The sequence below is a fragment of the Populus alba genome, chromosome 4 (assembly GCF_005239225.2).
Source record: "Populus alba chromosome 4, ASM523922v2, whole genome shotgun sequence".
NCBI classification, from domain to species: Eukaryota; Viridiplantae; Streptophyta; class Magnoliopsida; order Malpighiales; family Salicaceae; genus Populus; species Populus alba.
Window position 1 is genome coordinate 22,115,625 of NC_133287.1, and position 19,229 is coordinate 22,134,853.

Genomic DNA, 19,229 nt, shown 5'->3' on the forward strand with positions numbered 1-19,229 from the left:
ACTAGAAAAATTAGAAAAGCGATCCTCGCATATAACATTTACTATCTAGCTCAATTTAATATTAAATAATGAAATTAAAAAAAAATATCAATTTAAAAAAACTTGTCAAGATAAAAAAAAATAGCCACCAAATAAATATGAATAAAATTTAAAATGTAAATATAATGGCGGATGAAATCATAAAAAAAAAACTATCAAAACTAAAATAAATAATAATAAAAAGAATGAAAAAATGAAATATGAAATAAAAAAATTGATGAAGGGTAAAATAAAAAAAAAACAATTCAATGAATTAATTCAAATAAAATATAACAATTAAAAAAAAATGTAACGGATCCTAAAGGAGAACACAATGAAGGTCTATTGTGAAATGTTGAAAGACCATGCATAAAAACCAAGGAAGATAAAGAAGAAAAGAAAAAAAATCAACTGTCATCACATTTACATAGTGGTGAATTTTGATAGTTTTTCGACTATGTTATAAATACCAAAATCTTAGCTAAAAAGTGGTGAATTTTGCTAGTTAGGAGACCAAATACCATGAAACGTCTCGATCATTTACATTTACATTTAGATGACCAAAAAATAAATTTAGAAATTCTGAAAAAGGTAAGGAAAAAAGAAAAAGAAAAAGAAAAGGAGGGCAGTTATAAGTGTGAGGGAGTGAATAGTAAAAAACATAGTGTGTCTGTACTGACGTTTCTAAGTTTCTAACGTTAGCTTTCCACAAAAAGTGACACTTCTTTATCACTGTAGGCTGTGAAAGCGAAACCGCTGCCACTAAAGCTGTTCGCAAATCTCTCTCTCTCTGTACTTTTAGCGGCAAACAGACACACAGGCTATGTTTTTTTTCCGTTTCTAAACCCTAAATAAACCCCCCCCCATATTTTTTAAACCTTAGACACTCTCAATCTCAGACCAAAACCAAACTAGGTAATGTTTCTCTAGCTCTCTCTGTTTTTTTTTTTAATTATTTAGAAATGATTTGATCTTGTAGAAGAAGCAGCTAAAATTTTGATGAATAAATGAAATAGTTTTTGATTTTTTTTCTTTAATTTTGTACCCTTTTATTACTGAATGTTTAAGCTCTTTTCTTTAGGGTTTCTGTTTTTGATTGTTCTCGTGTAAGAGTAAAAATGTAATTTTTATTCTGTTCTGTGGATCATTGAACTTAAATTTCTGATCATAATGTTGTTTTCTTATGTGGATTTTTGGTAGTGTTAATTAGCAGCAGGGAAAGCTAAAGATTTTAAGTGGTGAAGTTGTTATTAATAAATTTTTAAGCTTTGTGGAGTGAATTTTTAAGCTAAAAAAGGTTATCAATTTTTTTTAGCATAGGTTTTGTTTGATTTTTGTAGTGTAAGAAGTTTGGGATAATGTTTTAGAATCTTTTGCTTTTTTCCCCCGAAGAATGCTAACTTAGAGATGTTATCTGGCAGGGAAAGAAAAATGGCGAGGAAGAAGAAGCGTGCTAACAAGAAAATCACAAAAGAGAAACCCCTTGTTGTGACTAGTAATGAACAAGCGTTCTTGAACTTTGTTGACCAAAATGCCAAACAGAACACTGAATTTAATGAAGTCGACCAAAATGCTGGACAAAATTCTGGGTTTAATGAATTTTGTGCTGGCAAGTTTGGTGAAATTGATTCCGGTTCAGAGTCTAGCTCATTGGCATCATCTTCGAGTGGAAATGATGGATCATTGCATGTTGACAGTGGTGATGAACCAGCACTTGATAGGGGAGTGCAAAAATCAGTTAAAAAGCGTGGCCGACCTCCTAAGAAAGGGAAAGTAATAGACAAAGTTATGGATGTGCAGGATAAGTCATCAAAGGGGTTGCATTCTACGTGTAGGAAAGGAAAACAAACAGACATGCCACCTCACGGTCCTACATATATCAAGGAAGAATTGAAAGCTTGCTTTGCAGTATGTCTGACAATTTCTATGGTTAATGATTGTTTTTCATTTATTGACTTGTGTGTAATAGGACTTTCTTCTTGTTAAGTTTAGACTCTAGGTAATGTCTCAATACTCAACTCATTGATTCTTTTGGTCTCTGTTGTTGGATTTGTCTTCAAGGTGATTAAGAAGATAATGGAAATGGATGAGGCCAAGTCTTTCAATTCCCCTGTGGATCCTGCTTCTCTGGGATTACATGTAAGTATGAATTGCTATTGAGTGTAATGCATAGGTTTGGATGGGTGTATACTCATTAAAACTGGCAGGATAGGAAACTGCTTGTGACCCCAAGTTCATGTGGAAGTACGAGTGCTGGATGTGGTAGCACTGCAGTGAGGGTACAGGTTATGTGTCCAGAATGTCTATGGGTCAAGCGTGGGACCTTCAGGAACTAACTGAGAAATAAAAGGAATGGTCTCATTTCTAATATGTGTCCAGTTACCACTTTGCATTAATCCTTCTCATAGTTGCATGGATAATCACTGAAGTAATTTGTAATGTTATATATGCAGCTGTCTGTTTCATTTTGACCTTGAACTTGGAACGGCGATGAATAATGGTTGGCACAATGTTCTAATGGTGTTATTGTTTGCTAAATGAAACAATGCTGCCTAGGCTAGAGGAAATTATGCGCTATTGAACCATGAACACAAGAAAAAAAAAAAAGCTTTTGCAGTATCTTTTGCACTAACCGCTCATCTTTGACAACTTTGGGTCAAAAAACTCTAGTTTGCTACTTTTGAGCACAAAGAATTTGTTAGTGGTTTCCTTTATGTTTAGTGTGAACTTCCTATAAAAATCCCATGGAGCGCGAGAGGTATTTCACCTTAATCATGATTTTGTTGTTGCAAAATGGACGTATGGTGATTCATAAAAATGACCTGTTACTTTTTAGGTATTGTTCATGCTCATGCTGTCATGCACTACACTGGATATTTTATGTAAAAATAACACTATGCTGGATATTTCCTCATACTCAAATGCCTATAAACCATGCGGACTTCTCTCTCTCTAATATTGGGGTTGGGGTTGTCTGATTGTGATCAGGGTTACTTTGATGTCGTAGATAGACCAATGGATTTTGGAACCATATGTAAGAATCTTCAAAATGGTGTCAAGTACCTAAATGGTGAGGATGTATACAAGGATGTACAATATATCTGGGAGAATTGTCTCAAGTATAACAAGAAGGGTGACTATATCGTGTACCTTATGAAAAGAGTGAAGAAGAAGTTTATGAAATACTGGACGGCAGCTGGCTTGAAAAGTGAAATACTGACCAAAACTAGTGGTATGAGTTTCAAGGTTCTGCTTTTTTCTATATTTCTTCTAGTGATTTTCATCACTTTGCTCATTGTAGCTAGTACACCTTTTATAGAATTTCCTGCTTATAATGGATAACCAACTGATTAGGATTTAGTGTTTTATTCGTACATGAATCTCCCAAAGTCAAGCAACGTACCCTCCCCCCTCCGTGCATCTCTGTTGGCCTTATTAATACGTTTTTTTCTTTTCTTTTCATTTTTTGAAAACATCGAATACTAGCCTTGAAGATTTCTTCACATTATTGAGGTAGCGATTCTCAGCTATTATCAGCTATGATTATTTCTTTTTCCTAATAATCTCAGTCACAATCATTTGATTTTGTTCTTGTAGGACATTCTCACTTTGTGCTTTCAAATGACCATGCTATAAGGCTTAGCCAATGCGATCCTATGTCTGTGGTCAACCATGTGGTATGCGATCTCAAGCAGATGCAACAGAATGATTTTGGTATCATTCACACTCAGTCTCAGGTGCCCCTGCCAAGCTATAGCCAGCCTTATCAGTCACATCAGCCTCAATCTCAGGTGCCCTTATCAGGCTACAGCCTGCCTTGTCAGTTACATCAGCCTCAATATCAGGTGCCCTTACCGTGCTATAGCCAGCATTATCAGTCACATCAACCTCAATCTCAGGTGCCCGTACCAGGCTATAGCCAGCCTTATCAGTTGCATCAGCCTCCAGGTACATGGAGCTTCGAAAATAAAAATAGATAATTGAAATGTGCAAGTTTCATGCTGATGGCTGGTGTCTGTATCCATTCAAGGCACTGAATTTTTGTTGCAACTGGGTCTAATTCTGGTCTATTAAGAAATTCGATATCATATCCTTTTTTGCACTTGCATCTAACATAATAATGCACTCATGCTTATTTTTATTTATCGTCGATTGATTTAATTGTTGTAGGAAATCCTCACCTTTTGCCTTCTAATGATCATTCTAAGAGGCATAGCAAGGGTGACACTATTTCTATGGTGAGCCACACAGTCAGCAGCCAGACACGACCAGATAATTTTGGCACCGTCCAAGCACTTTCTCAGGTGCCCCAATTTCACCAGCCTTGTCAGTCACATCAGCCTCAGCTGAGCAATACCCAGCTGCAGCTTTTCCAGTCACAAGCAGTTGCAGAAAGTAATTGTGCAGGTACATAGTAAAAAAAATATATACACAGGATAGATACAACTTTCATATGTTTAGTAGGTCTTTGGGACCCTATACTTCTATTGCTACAGTTTCCTCTCTTTTTGGCTCATGTGATTTCAAATTTCTAGTTGTGTTAACACAATCATGCGTGACTTCTTCGTAGACATTCTTATAATATAGCAATTTTATGAGGAAGAAACAAAATCAAATTCATGAACTTTTTTCATTATCATGGTATTTAGTTTTTTCATTATCATTATTATCAATTGTATTCATTTTGCTGGAAATTCTTACTTGGTGCTTTCCAATAATTAAACTGTGAGGTATAATAAATGTGATATTATGTCTACAGGGAACCATATTGTTGGTAATCATATGCAGCAGGATAATTTTGGCACTAGCCAGTCCCGATCTCAGATGCCCCTCCCAGGCTTTAGGCAGCCTTGTCAGTCGCATCAGCCTCAGCCAAGCACTGACCTACCACCACAACTTTCCCATTCACATGCTGGTGCAGATAGTAAATATTCAGGTACATTGCACCTGAAACAGAAGTAAATGGAGACAGATGAAAATTCCATGCCTTAAGGCAGGTCTTGTTTGTGTTGCAGTTATTATGGAAGTAGATGTGAGGTGGATGAAAGTTTCATGCTTTATAGCCATTGCAAAATTGTCCACCTTTTCTTGAGAAATAAAACTTAGCTGGGTCATAAACTACCTTAATGATTCTAATTGATTATTGATAGTTAGATATCTCTATACATAAGAAAATCTATTGATATCCACATGGCATTTAAGTTGATAAGAAATAAATTGGTTATTGGTCAAAATTTACAATGTTTTTATTATGTGACTTTGAAATTCCTGAATCAGAATTAACACAAAGGAATCCAAGGCAATTGATTCTGAAAATTCATAAAGCATTATTTTTTTCTGTTTTCTTGAAGTTTGACCAAGAAGATAGAATAAAATTTGATTTTGCGGATATTCTTATATTTGTCAACGTTGTTTTTGTTTCATTCCCTCAAGCTTTAGGTCTTGGTTGGAATGGTTCACGCTACTATGACTTTTGTGTGTCTGTTCAATCTGCTACCTTTTCTGATGTATCTGCTGTGATCAGCGGTTGATTTGCATGTCATGTGGCATCATTTGCCCTGTTCCATTTCCACATATGGTCTCTAATTTTTCTTCTTGTCATTGTTTTCTGCAAAACATGAAGTGAGAAAACATGAAAGTGAAAATGTTCAAGAATAATCCATTAAGAGGAAAAAAGAGCTAAATGACATTACTTGTTGGGCGTGGAGGTGAAAATTCGAGCTGTCATATTCAACCCTAACTGTTTTTTCCTCATGTACCTTGATTCTTTTGAACTTGATGTTTGATATGAGATGTTGTGACCTTTGTCGAGGCAACCCTATTCAAGATAAAACTTTAAAGATTATTCAAAAGCTATGATGGATTTGTTAACAGAAGGAAGGGCTTAGATCATAGCAAAGAGTGAAAAAATGGATTCAATGACTTTACTGAGATAAGCTTTGGCAATCTTCAAACTGTTATATTGAGGTAATTGAAAAAGGAAGACGGTTAGTGTGCCATGTAATTTATAGGATGTGGCATTCATCTTTGTCAAGATGGAATGGGATATAAAAAGAAACATTTTATAGAATGCGTGAAGGACTTTTGAGGCTAGGTGCATTTGCCTTGGAGCCTTGCCACACCTGCCTTCTGCCACTCTATCAGGGTAGGTGTTATTGGTGGCTAGGGGATCATGTGTGAGCAAACATTGCTGTGTTTGGCAAAATAGAAGGGGATAGACTGGATTGAAATGTTTCCAGTAATTTGAGCGTGGAGGGAGGTCTTGCTGTTTATTAGGGATATGATGGTTTTGAAGAAATGCATATTCTCTGTTATGAAATTAGTAATGAAGGGACATTTTGTCCATTAGCCAAAGGTCAGGACAAGGGATGCTTGGTAGATAGGTTAAGATCCATGGGGTTAAAGTGCAAGTTTGACTCTATTATTTTAATGTAATCATTGGTTTGTGAAAGATCTCAGTATTATTTGGAATCAAACATGCAACATAAGGATCCTGTTCCTCCTGTCCATGTATATTATTTAACATCTATTATTTTGCCATTTTTCTTTCAGGACATTCAAAACTAGCTGCTCTTATGGGTCGCTCCACGAGGCAGAAAAAATATGCAACCAGGCATTCGATGGTCTCCATGATGAGTGGCCCTACCCGTTCCAAGCAGCAACAACCCCAACCAAGTTCATGTCATTTATGGCAATCCCAGCAAAGCACCTCCCAGGAACATGTTGGTGTAGATATTGATGGTGCAGGTATGGCATGGATCAAAATTTTCATATATAAGGAGAAAACTTCCATTCTACTTCAATTCCATCCAGTGTATCCATCCCTATCATCAACAGTGTTTCAATCATGTGTTTGTCTTTACAATTTGGGTTGCGTCTATCATTTGTAGGACATCCCCCACTGCCTACAGTGGATTGTCCCATGGAGCAAAATGGATATGTGCCTGTGTGTCCAGTGGATCCTGTGGATTGTGCAATGGAGCACAATGGAGATGTGCCTGGGTGTCCAGTGGGCCCTGTGGTTGTCAATCAAAGTGAATTGCATGCCCAACAGCCCCCATTAAGCTGCAACCAACCAAATGCTCCGCATCAACCAGAGTCAAGCATTGGGCAGCCCCAGCCATCTCAGCCGCTGACTAGTTTAGATATTTCTAGTCCTGGTATGCTGCTGTGAAGTTCATAATTTTGTAAATGAAATACTTTTCAGGATTCTGATGCCAGTACTGGACACTTTGATGTCTGGTTTGTCTTCATCATTGTTTCAAGAAGTTACAAGAATGACTGAAACAATCAATAAAACCAAAAGAATATGTTGTGTTTTTTTTTCTTACATCATGTCTCGGAGACAAGTTTTTATTTCTTTTCTTTAGTTTCCTTCTTTTGGTGTTTCCTCTGTGCATTTCTCTTGTACTCGGATTGCATTCCTCCTCTTTTGTCATCTTTTTAAACTCAAGCTCTGTTCAGTTATTATGGCCAGAAAACGGTCTCATAAGCACATAGCTTAGGCTTTATATTTTCCTTTCTCCATACCTGCATGGTAATTTTTTTTATGTAAATCTTGTGTGTGTTATAGCCATCTTGTTTGTTGTGTTTGACATTTACAATGTAGTAATTGGTATTGCCTATTTATTTTGGTATTCTTCTATACAGGACTAGCAAACATTAGCGGGAGGGGGAGGAGAAATACACAGAGGAGCTCTGAGGACCCGTGCACCAGAACACCATTGGATTCAGGCTGTCGCTCGCCTCAGCAGCCCTCAAGGAATCACAGCCACCCAGACAGCCCAGAGCAGCCAACACAAAAGAAAAAGAAGAGGACTCGAGTTAGAGGCCCCACTCTGTGCCGTGACATGTGGGACATGTGTGATGGTGAACAGATAGCTGTTCCCATCAACACATTGGGGCAGCCTGTTGGTCCTGAAGCATCTAAGCTAAGTACTTTCCTGGGAACTGTTGCACGGAATGGTGAGATGGCACCCCTTACTTTTGTGGATTGGTTTGCAATGCCAGATGAAAAGAAGGAGAAAATGTGGCAGTTTGTCCAGGTATTAATAAATAAAACTTTTGTTCTCAAGTGGCACGTGGACAAGGATGGGGGTAGCAATAGGTCCTAAGTTCATTTTTTACTAACAAAGGAAAAGAAAGAACTTTTTACTTCCTTAAACAATCATTTCGTGGTGTTCATTCATGATTGTTTCTTCTTTTTTATGCTTTACAGACAAAATTTGACATTGAGCCCGTGTGCAAAACTTGGGTACTGAGATCCCTTGCATCAAAATGGAGGAATTGGAAAGCAAAATTGAAGTCTGAACATTATTATCCTCATAAAACTGATGAGGAGCGCCTGAATGATCGTGATAGAAGAGTCCTTCCAGAGCAATGGGCAATCCTCATTTCCTATTGGAACTCCGAAGAGGCACAAGTATGTGCAAGCGATGATTGCAAGATCTATGTTATACCATTGATATTCTCTCACATAAAAATTGGAAACTTAATTCTTTTATATGAAATTTGTAGTTGCGTAGTGCAAAAAATAAGGCCAACCGCTCGAACCAGAAGAGTACCCACACTGCAGGCTCAAAGAGTTTTGCAAGGATACGTGAGGAAGAGGTAACTTCTACATTGGAAACTTATTACAGCTCTCGTGATGTCTATTTTGACATGCAGACTGCTGTCATTTGAGGATAGAAGACAAAGAAGTCTAATGGAAAGGAGCCAACCAGGGCAGAGCTATACATAAAGACCCGTACTCGTAAGGATGGACAGCCTATGAATAATGTAGCAGCAGAAATAATTGTAGGTTTCAATGAACACAACTATGCAAATCCATTTTTTTTACCTTTATTGTAGTTTTTCAAAAAAATTCAAATGCCAATAGTACAAGAAAATTTACGTGGGATAGAACTTGGTCTTGCTTTTTTTCTTATGTCGGGCAATAGCTTTCTAGGGGTGTTTCTTTATCTAGTAGTCAGTGGGGTTAAGTGTTGCTTCTTATGTTATGATTTTCTTTCACTTTTGAAGATGTCTTGTTCTCTTAATTTTCTCTTTCATTCTTTTCTTTGTAATATATTTTTTCTTTCTTTTATTACTTTTATGATTTGGAACACTGGTTTTCATTCCAGTCGAAACTCCGTGAACAAGAAACTCAGAAACAACAGACTTCAAATGACAGTAATGACTGGGATGATGCTTTCTTCCAAGTTATGGGAGAAGAAAAAAATGGCCATGTGCGCACATATGGGTTGGGTCCTAACCCTTCTGATCTTTGGGGCCAAAAACTTGCCCATATTGAGCTCATCAGGATGGCATCTGAGGCCAAAAAATCAGCTAATGAAGAGGTAAGCAAGATGTTGGGTAAAATGGAGGCCATGGAGAAGAAGTATGCAAGTATGGAAACACAGATGGCTAGGATGGCTTCAAGCATGCAGAATTTCTTTGAGAAGATGGGTGTCAGTGAACCATCCAAAGGCTTGGGTTCAAAACAGGTACCTTTGGTGATGCTCTGAATCTGATAGTAAAATTTTATTTCGGGCTTTGCATGACATTCACTTAAATGACAAGCTACCTAGTAACTTTAGTGCGCATGATGATTCATTGCAGGCACAAGAACACTCTTCGTCATCAAGTCATGAAGTTCCATCAAATGAGGTGACAAAACTATTTTATCTGCACCCCCCCACCCCCCTGGGAAACACATAAACAAAAGGTCACTGATTGTGTCTCATAGAGGGAAGGAAAAGTAATGAATTGCCAGGATTCAGTCATTCTAATAACAGCAATCCTCTGGAGTTTTTGGCACAGTGAAACTTCATAATGTAGGAGTTCTGATGTGTCATTTCAAAAAGAAGATTGATTAATCCAAGTCACTCAGGAGTTGGTATAATCTGCCCAATTTTCTATCGTGAACAGTAAAAATATTAACTTATTTTTGCTGCTTTCTAGAGAGATTGAAGATGGAAGGTCAAACTTTTGAGGTTAGGGAGGAAGTATTTATGGAGGTCGAAGGTGCTATTTTCTGATGATGTTAGGTGGCAAACATTGTGATGCTGTAGTGAGGGAAATGGGAGTGAAACTAAGAATAGGAGTTCAGTAAATAGTATAGATATAATCTAAGGCAAGGTCAAGAACCCTTGTCATCCCCAACATGAACACCTTTAGCTGATTACAAGTGGCCTCCTTATTTTCTCCATTTTTGCTTCCCTTTTGAGGTAGGAAGAGCTAGGTTATGTAATTATCTGGTCCATTGCCGTACCTAATTGGGACTTGTATCTGAAAAGTATGCCAAGTTTCATGTATCAATTATGTAGCATGGTGCTTTCTGTGAACCTCAACAAAGTGCTGAACTAGTTGGATTCCATGTTAAAAATGGAAAAATAGATCATGCCTGCATTTACTAGTGTGGGATGGGATTGCAGGTGTAGGAACTACATTACAGAAAAGACAGTACAAGAACCAGATTCTGAGAATTCAAAAAGTACCAGATGGAACAATACAATTAATCCATGTATTTTCAGTTCGCCCCAAAAATCACATGCAAGTGCATATTTTTTGTATTATCCAGTTAAATTATTTGTTTTTTCATGCAGATTGATCCCGAAGCGATGTGATGCTCAACGGACTTCACCAGCTTCTGGAACCATAAACAAGTTACTAGTCATGTATATTGTCTGTGGCTGAAATGGCTAGCTGGACATGCATTTTGTAATCTATGAAGGAGCATTAAACATATTTTGATGGCATATGAGATTGTAGGAGAGTGATGAGCTAATTCCAGTGAACTCTAGCTGTGTCTTGAAATAAAGATGCATGGATGATCAATGATGGTGTGTTACTGGCACAACTGATCATGCAAGGTGGTGGTAGGTTTTCTTTGTTTCTTCTTTCTGGGCATGCCCTATTTCATATTTCCTCCATGATATATTTAAATTTTAATCAATTGAAAAGCTTGAACTCACTCTTTAGCTAATATTCTGTATTTCATGTTTTTCAATAGAATATGAAATTGGTAAGAAGAGAGCGATACTCCGACTAGTAGTGGCCTCTATTTTTACAATATTTTAATAATTGTGATTTTCCTTAATTTGAATGTAAAATACCTTTGTTGAATATTCTTACTATCTGATTCAAACAAAGCAGAAAACTAAAGTAATTGAAATCATGATGAAATTGAAGGGTAAGAGGAACCTAAACGGAAATTCTCTAATTATAGGGTTAGCTCAATGTTGATACTCTTTATTATTGTGATTAAGTTAATGTTTTAGAGTTTGCTAGTAGTTGTTTTTTAAAGTATTTTTTACTTGAAAATATATAAAAATAATATTTTTAATTTTTTAAAAAATTATTTTTAACATTAGCATATTAAAACGATCTAAAAAATAAATCTAAAAATATAAAAAAATAATTTCAAGTAAATTTTTTAAAAAGAAATTATGAAATGTAATTTTAACTATAGCTATAGTTTGTGATTGATAAAAAAAAAAAAAAAGTAAATAACTTTTAAGAGAACAATATCTTAAAGTTATGATGACAATATTGTAGTTTGTGATTGATGAAAAAGGAAAGGTAAAGAGAACTCATCAACATAGTTTAAATTTTTTTATGTTTTTGGATTGTTTTAATACGTGGATGTTAATAAAAAAAAAATATTATTTTAATATATTTTCAAGTAAAAAATATTTTAAAAAACAATCATTGCTATACTTTTAAATATCCTCTTCAACTTTAAAGTAAGTGTGATTAATATCTCGAGATAAAACAAATAAAATAGTGAAAATAGAAAGAATATATATTTATAATTCTATTTATTTTAAGTGGATAAAACTAAAATTTCATAAATTTATTTTACTTATTCATCTTTTTTTTAATCAAATAAATTTTTATTTTTTATGTCATAGTACATTAATCAAATGTAAAATATATTATATTCTTCCATTCAACTCCATTGCATTGGATGTGGTATGTTAAATATATGTTAAATATATGTGCATGCCATTGAAAAATTAAAGAGAAAAGGCCCAAAACTTGATTTCTATTTTAAAAAAAATTAAAAAACCAACAACGTTTTTCTTATAATTTCATGAAAATACTATTTAGTTCATACGATGAAATCTTCGTATTTGCATGATTACTTTAATCATGTAGTTCTTCATCTTATAGCCTTTTTTTAGCAGTGCTTGTATTGTAATAAATCATTATAATTTTAATAATCCATTATATTACAATGTTTATAATCTCATAAAAAGAAGAGAACTAGAGATATAGACGAAATTCTATTTAATAATAAAGATATACAAGTTGGTATACAAGATAAAGTTAGAGTCACAATAATAAATTTGTTCTTATAAAAAATAAGCAGGGTTTGTTAATGCAAAATCAAAAAGATAAAGTTGAGATTATTGAATATTTACAAGGAAATTATTGAAAAAATAAACAAATAATTGTCTTCAATTTCTATTTCCCCAAAAACTATCTTAATAAGAAATATATTATAAATTAAATTAAATCTCTGTAAATTAATATAATTGAGACCATGTAAATTTATTAATTAATCAATATATTATTTAAACTTCAAATTTAAATCAAGATCGAACAAATATTATTTAAAAGGAATCATTTTTTTCTGGAGTAAAGGAGCCATATAAATAAAAAGAAAAATAGAGTGGTCACATAAGAAAATGTCAAAAATAGAGGGACGAAATAAATACACTAATCCATAAATAAATAGTAGTCCTGTCTTTCTCTTAAGTCTTAACAACAAACAAACGAACGACGCATCACTTAGGTCTCTCTCTGCAAACGCCAAACGGTTACCGTTAGGGTTTACTGATTTTGATTTCTTAGAAGATGAAGAAGCGAAAGAGAGCGAGGAAGAAAGGAAAAGCAGCGAAGCCAAAAGCCGAAGCTGCGGTGAATGATGGCGAGGGTTCTGCCGATGAAGAACAAACACTTATCAATTTAATCACTCTAAGCAGGGAAGATCATAATGATGATCATGATGGTGGTGATGATGATGGTGATGGTGATGGTGATGGTGATGGTGATAATCAATCTCCAATGGAGGTTAATACACCTTCTTCCACCGGAACCGACCAGCCATTGCATCTTGCAAGTATTAATCCTGATGGTTCTATCGATAAGGCTGCTGCCACGGCAGCATCAGGAGGAGGAGGAGTAGGAGTAGGAGGAGTAAAGGGTGTTGGGCGTGTGAAGGTTAAGCTAAAAAGTTCGAAGATTTTGGAGTCTCGGAGTGATACGGATAGGAGTAGCCCAGTGCAGAACTTGGGGTTGGAGAAACAAGGCGAGGATAGTGGGAATTCGGTTGTTCCTGAAATTAAGATGTATGTTTCGAGGAGACCTGGGGGTATAAAGATTAAGTCTTCTTCGTCGACTAAGGTGATGGGAGGAGGAGGAAGAGGAGGAGGTTCGAGCAGTGGCGATGTGGTGGTGGTGGAGGATGAGGATGAGGGTTTGCCAAACAAGGAATTGAAGACGCCACATAAGGAGAATCGATATGATAAGAAAGAATTGGATTCTGCCTTATTGGTATGTTGGGAGTTTGTTTTTAGTTGTTGTTTAGGAGTTTGTTTTTAGTTGTTGTTTTTGTTTGTGTGTAATTGTTTATCCTATTTGTAGGTTATTAAGAAGGTGATGAAAATGGATGCAGCCGAACCCTTTAATGTTCCTGTCAATCCTGATGCTCTTGGAATACCTGTAAGTTGGTATCTTGATTATTATGGCGCGATGCTTTATTGTTTTATGTTTGTTATGGAGTAGAGAGTTCTCATATTAAGGACTCGATTTTGTGAAGATTAAGTTCCTATGCTGTTCAGCTATGGGTGTTATAGAGGAATGGTCTGAATGGATATCTTAGTTGACATTGCATGCAAAGACATTGAAGAGGTCTTATATTTTAGTTGCAATGTTTTCTTGAGAATTGAAACTATGTATTATCCTCCATCTTCTATATACATCCATACTGCCTAATAAGATTGTTTTTGAAAAAGAAAAATCCACTGAGCTCTTTTTGTTCTGTATTGCTTGATATGTCCATATTTATCTATGATATCAAAATGACTTTCCTCTTTTACAGGATTATTTTGATATCATAGATACACCAATGGACTTTGGAACAATCTGCAGCAATCTTGAGAAAGGTGACAAGTACATGAATTCAAAGGATGTCTACAAGGATGTTCAATACATTTGGTACAACTGTTTTAAGTATAACAGCAAAGGTGACTATATCTTGGATCTTATGAAGCGTGTTAAGAAGAATTTTATGAAGTATTGGACATCAGCTGGGTTATACATTGAACTATCAAAAGGAAGTAATGGTGAGGATCTTATGGTTTTGTTCTTTCCAATCAATTCATTTTTATTTTTCTTCATCATGTTGAGTCATGAGTGTACTTAACCCATTTGCTCTCATACTTTCTGTTAACAATGCATGGCAACTCTTGGTCTAAAAGAGGAAATCTGTATTCTACATCATGTGAACACTACTGCGGTGTTTCTTTGGTTGGTTGTTTAAGCCATTTAGCTACCCATCAGACAAATTGGGTTTTTTGATTTCCTAACTTGCTCCATTGAAGAAAAAAAATCACCTCAAAAATAGGAGTTTTTGTTCTGTATAAGTCAATTATTTCCTGGTATCTTTCGTTTTCTCCCTTTTCCAGATTATCTGCTGTATTCTTTTAGGGTTGTTAGGGTTGTACAGCAATGAAGCTTATATCTTTCTTTTGGCATGATAGTTCAAGACCATTATGGTGCTGCGCTCCTTGCATGTATATTTCTAATATGACAAGTCATCTTATTTAAAATTTAGCAATATATCACCCATTAGTATTCTGACAACAGTTAGCTTGGTGACACACATCTATAATTATTTCTTGCTGATGATTAATGGATGAATGGGTGGCAAAGTTCCAATATTCAATGTATTTTAGAGCAGTCAATGAGTGCTTAGACAGCACTGAGAGCTACCTTTGTTAGATGATTTCTGTGTGGTTTAATTTGTAACTAGCATCACTTGTCATGGTAGGTGCTAAGATGGTACAGCTCATCATTGTAATTGATCTAGACAAACATTTCTTTTCATTGTTTGGTATACCAGATCTAGTTTATTCCAGAAAATGTAGATTTTGAAGTGTTCACATGTTCATAGCAGAGATTGCATTGTCAATCACTACACCTACTGCTGGGTTAAACAGGAAGTACCTAATTAAAAACCTAGGATTAGGGTTATTAATTCTGTTTCATGAAAGGCTGAATTTTGCTGTAAGTTAAAGTCCCATAGATATTCACTGTATCAATTTGTAATTAAGAAAATATATTTATCTGAGCTATACTTTATACTGACAGCTGAAATAGTTGACCAATATTCTTGTTTTCTGGTTCATGTATGTTGGCTATTTTAGGCAACATGTGTTGCTGCTTAAAATATGGAACTCTCTTGTATTTAGGCTCATATGCCAATGGCGATCCGAACACTATTTGTTTCCTTTATGGTAGGTGCTGAAGGTGTTCATGGTGAGGATGTTGTAGCTTCTAGTCATGCACATAATAAAAGTGTGCCACCAAAGAAGTCAAAAAAGCGTCATGGGTATGTTTCTGCAGGATAAGTGTCTTTTTTCTGTTCTTGCATATAATTTTTGTCCTTTTACTTCCTAGAAGTTGAGTATCCAAATTTTAGATGTCCATAAGGACCAATGGTAAACTAGCAGCATAAGTTTAACAGACAAGAATTAGTAATTATGAATTCCTGTTTTGGATCATTTTCGAACTTGGTCATCATACTTGATGTGGACAATGAAAATCTGTGGTACAAGTTAATATGGACCAGTTGCTAACACTGCTATTATTAGATTGTTCTTTCTTTTGTATTTTTTTTGGCTCATTCTAATAAAAATTTTCTTGTATCACCCTTTCTCAAAAACTTTACCTCAAAATTTCTACTCCAGCAGTCTGAATTAACTTACCCTCACCTTTATGTCCGACTCTGGTCAATAAATAATAAGAAGTGTCCAACTTCCAATTATTCTTTTCTCTTCTAAATCCCTGGCTTCCAGTCATAGTGTCATTTGGGTTCTCAAAGAAGGCAGCCAGTTTAACATTTTTATATTTAATATGAAATGTTTTTTTTAGGAAAAAACAAGTTCTGGAGGCAACTTCCCACTTCAACATTCTGAGTTTTCCATTGAGTGATTAATAGAAAAGGTCCAAACCTGTCTTGGTTCCTTCCCATTGCATATTATGTATGCCAATTGACATCCTCCTTTGTAATTACACATATGGCCAAGGTGGACGGTCTTCTTCTATATGGAAATCCTGATAACGCATTTGTCATTTTATTCATGACTCTGCTTGTTGCAACGTATTATAGTGAATTATTGGATTTCACTCTCTTAGTTTGTCATTTTACTCTGAAGGGTTCCCTTTTCTTTTGGAGTATATTCTTTAGTTTTCTTAGGAGCTGTATGTTATATGTTTGTCTAAGACCTGGCTTCATTAACTGCTCATGTAATTTGTTAACTCAAGCAATGAAAGTGGTAGGGCGGGATGGGAAAGCATGGGCCCTGATAAATGGATATCACATGCGTATTTTTCCAGTCTCTCTTTCCTCTCTCTTTTGAGTGCAGTAAGCAGGACTGAGCATATCATAAACATGATTTGTCATTTTATATGTGATTTTTCCTTTTGTAGAAGGCGCCATAAACTTGATTGTTTATGTGCCATATGTGTTCTAAAGCGCCGTAGAAGAGAGCGAGAAGAGAATGCTCGACTTACTAAAGGCCAGATTGGAGTTTCTGATAATGAACTTGGTCAAGAGTTCAAGCAAGAGGTGCAGTTATGTTTTTAAACATTTATTGAAATTGCTTATATGTGTGAAACAGTCCTGAAATAAGTGTTAACTATCCTGCAATTGGTAATGCTCTAGAATAAAATATATTAACATATAAGTAATAAGTTGGGTAGGTGTTTATCTTGGTTTTGAATCTGTACCTGGCTACCTAACATTGCTGCGCGACAGAGATCAGTTCCGGATTTTGAAGTACTATTTTCCGTTGCATTTTCTAGAGACACCATAAAGCTTTTGGTGGTGTAAATTATGAATGTAGATATGCACACTTGATTGCCTATGATAATGAACATTTGGTGTTACAAATGACCGTTCTGATTTTCATCGCATTTTCCCTGAGAAAATGATTCTCCTTTGGCTTTGCACAAACTTACAATGCACTTCTGTTAGTCCAATAACATCCAGTAATTGTATCCAGTTTTCTTTGCATATAACAGAAAAACAAAGATGAGGGGACTTTGCATTTGTAGCTTATATTGCATACAAATTGTCACAAGTTTGTTAAGAGTGCAAATGAGGTATCACAATAAGAAAAGAAACAATCCTTTTCATTCAATTCTTCTCACGCTCATTCAAAATACTATCTTTTGTACAGCTAAACTAGAAAATGACATTATGACTGCCTAGAATGAGACCATAGATTTCATAAAAGTATGCTTGAGCTTGAAGTTCATTCTAATTAAGAACCCACTTTTTTTATATATTGAATTGTCTTTATTATCAAAGAGCAAATAGTTTGTGATGCTGTCAATTGAAAGAAAAACCTTTTTGTTGAAGTTCATTGTATATATTTTCTTTTCTACTGCTGAAGGAATCTTCACTTGCCGGAAGTCCTTGTGAGGATTCATCATCAAATATGGGTGAATCATTGGACCCAGATGCGTATGTTGAAGTGGAAGGAAAAGCACATGAGGGGAAAGTGGAGGTTACAAAAAGGCAGCAGAGCCCTGTGGAGAAGCGAGAGGAGGAGGAGGAGGAGGAGGAGGAAGAGGAGGAGGAAGAAGAAGATGAAGACAATGAGATGGAGATTCAGAAGCAAGGGAAGGATGAATTACCAGAGAAATCACAGTTCGCTGATGGATCTGGGGAGGAGCCTAATCAACAACCTCAGCCTGTAATATCCGAAAATGCAAATATCCGTATACACATTCAGAAAGATGCATTGGTGCTGCAAGAGGAAGAAACTATGGCAGTGCAGCAAAATAAGCGCAAGGTATTGGAGTTTATGAATTAACTTTACATGGCAAATATATGCACATACAGCACTTTTGCATGTATGCGTGTGTACAGGAAAAGCACTATGGTGCTTGTGATCGAATTTTACTATATATATACACATGTGAGATATGGCTAAAGATTCCATTGTTATTGTCATGTTATATGTACTGACTTTGTCTTGCTACAGTTGCAGGAATTGCAAGAAAGGGAAGAGAAGGTTAAAGTGTTTAAGAAATTCTACATTGAAAATCCCTTGCTTCTCAGCCTATGTGGAACTCTATTCCCTGACAGTCAAAGATCTGTCTGGAGTGGACCTCACTCACTGGTTCAGCATCAGGATTCTGGCCATACAAGTTCCATTCATGCTGCCATTGAGACGTTTATGAAGTAGGTTTTCATGGCTGCGTCAATACCTTGACCACCTCCGTCAAAGTGATGAATTGATGCAGTTTTATACTACGGATAGATGTGATGAATAGAAACAGAATGCCTGTTTATTACTGTAATGGTATCTCGCATCTGCTTGATACGGGATGCTCATCAGATGCTGTTAATGGATCTGCAGCGCAACCATTATTCAAATCAGAGTCGTTTTTCTGACTAATCTCCGGTAGCCTTTCTGGGTGTTACTCCTTGCTGTGAAAATACATGCTAAGTACTGTAATGATTTATTATGCTGTAAGGATGATTTGATTAGCTCCTCACTCAGGTTGCTTTGCCATTTTCCATCACCAATATTATAAATGTTTTTTCTTGAAAAGAAAATGACCAAATCCTTGAAAGAAAGAAAAAAAAAATCTAGTTCTTCCAAATTTTTTCATGCAAGCAAATAAGGCCTTGGCGGGCAGGTATATGCCATGTAAATCATGGAAATATCTCTAGCGTTTGAAGAGATGATTTCTATTCCTATTTTATTTCATCACATGAAATATTAAAGTTATTAAAATGATATGGAATTATAAATTAGATAAGTTAACTGGGTTGTGATATTAATTTTTTGAAAAAAATTAACAAAAAAACAAAAAGATTTGTATGTATATAAACTAGATAAATTTTTCCTAAATAATTTTAAAGACATTTAAAAATATAAAGGTAATTATTTTTTAAATTATTTTTTTATTTTAAATTAAGGTTA

General features: G+C 35.5%; 2 protein-coding genes across 8 annotated transcripts; both read left to right on the forward strand.

The window, feature by feature from the left end:
• The first annotated feature begins 675 nt into the window (after positions 1-675).
• On the forward strand, positions 676-10,984 carry LOC118031143 (uncharacterized). 6 transcript variants are annotated; one of them, XR_004684474.2, is made up of 16 exons: positions 676-933; positions 1,440-1,926; positions 2,080-2,157; positions 3,007-3,250; positions 3,616-3,966; positions 4,189-4,425; positions 4,778-4,954; positions 6,571-6,765; positions 6,909-7,178; positions 7,669-8,063; positions 8,237-8,440; positions 8,536-8,628; positions 8,707-8,814; positions 9,141-9,503; positions 9,619-10,522; positions 10,605-10,984. XR_004684474.2 is itself a non-coding variant. In XM_035035468.2 (16 exons), exons 2-16 carry the CDS (start codon positions 1,450-1,452, stop codon positions 10,623-10,625), a joined length of 3,261 nt encoding a protein of 1,086 aa, XP_034891359.1. In that variant the 5' UTR covers positions 676-933; positions 1,440-1,449; the 3' UTR covers positions 10,626-10,984. The 6 variants fall into 6 exon arrangements, 5 of the variants coding, with proteins under 5 accessions (XP_034891359.1, XP_034891357.1, XP_034891358.1 ...); XM_035035468.2 differs by having other exon boundaries at positions 9,619-9,666; XM_035035466.2 differs by lacking the exon at positions 10,605-10,984 and having other exon boundaries at positions 9,619-10,598.
• A 1,769-nt stretch (positions 10,985-12,753) lies between these two features.
• On the forward strand, positions 12,754-18,798 carry LOC118031142 (uncharacterized). Of its 2 annotated transcripts, none has more exons than XM_035035464.2 (7): positions 12,754-13,560; positions 13,651-13,728; positions 14,108-14,351; positions 15,529-15,619; positions 16,720-16,858; positions 17,688-18,089; positions 18,282-18,798. In XM_035035464.2, the coding sequence occupies exons 1-7, from the start codon at positions 12,862-12,864 to the stop codon at positions 18,483-18,485; spliced, it is 1,857 nt and encodes a 618-aa protein (XP_034891355.1). In that variant the 5' UTR covers positions 12,754-12,861; the 3' UTR covers positions 18,486-18,798. The 2 variants fall into 2 exon arrangements, with proteins under 2 accessions (XP_034891355.1, XP_034891356.1); XM_035035465.2 differs by having other exon boundaries at positions 16,723-16,858.
• Positions 18,799-19,229: the final 431 nt, after the last annotated feature.

Excerpts from the sequence above, each read along its gene's own strand:
- LOC118031143 (XM_035035466.2), top strand. The coding sequence starts at position 1,450 with ATGGCGAGGAAGAAGAAGCGTGCTAACAAGAAAATCACAAAAGAGAAA. Across the intron at positions 8,441-8,535 it reads GGAACTCCGAAGAGGCACAA|TTGCGTAGTGCAAAAAATAA; the intron begins GTATGTGCAAGC and ends TGAAATTTGTAG. Across the intron at positions 8,815-9,140 it reads ATGTAGCAGCAGAAATAATT|TCGAAACTCCGTGAACAAGA; the intron begins GTAGGTTTCAAT and ends TTTTCATTCCAG.
- LOC118031142 (XM_035035464.2), top strand. The coding sequence starts at position 12,862 with ATGAAGAAGCGAAAGAGAGCGAGGAAGAAAGGAAAAGCAGCGAAGCCA. Across the intron at positions 15,620-16,719 it reads AAGTCAAAAAAGCGTCATGG|AAGGCGCCATAAACTTGATT; the intron begins GTATGTTTCTGC and ends TTCCTTTTGTAG. Across the intron at positions 16,859-17,687 it reads GTCAAGAGTTCAAGCAAGAG|GAATCTTCACTTGCCGGAAG; the intron begins GTGCAGTTATGT and ends CTACTGCTGAAG.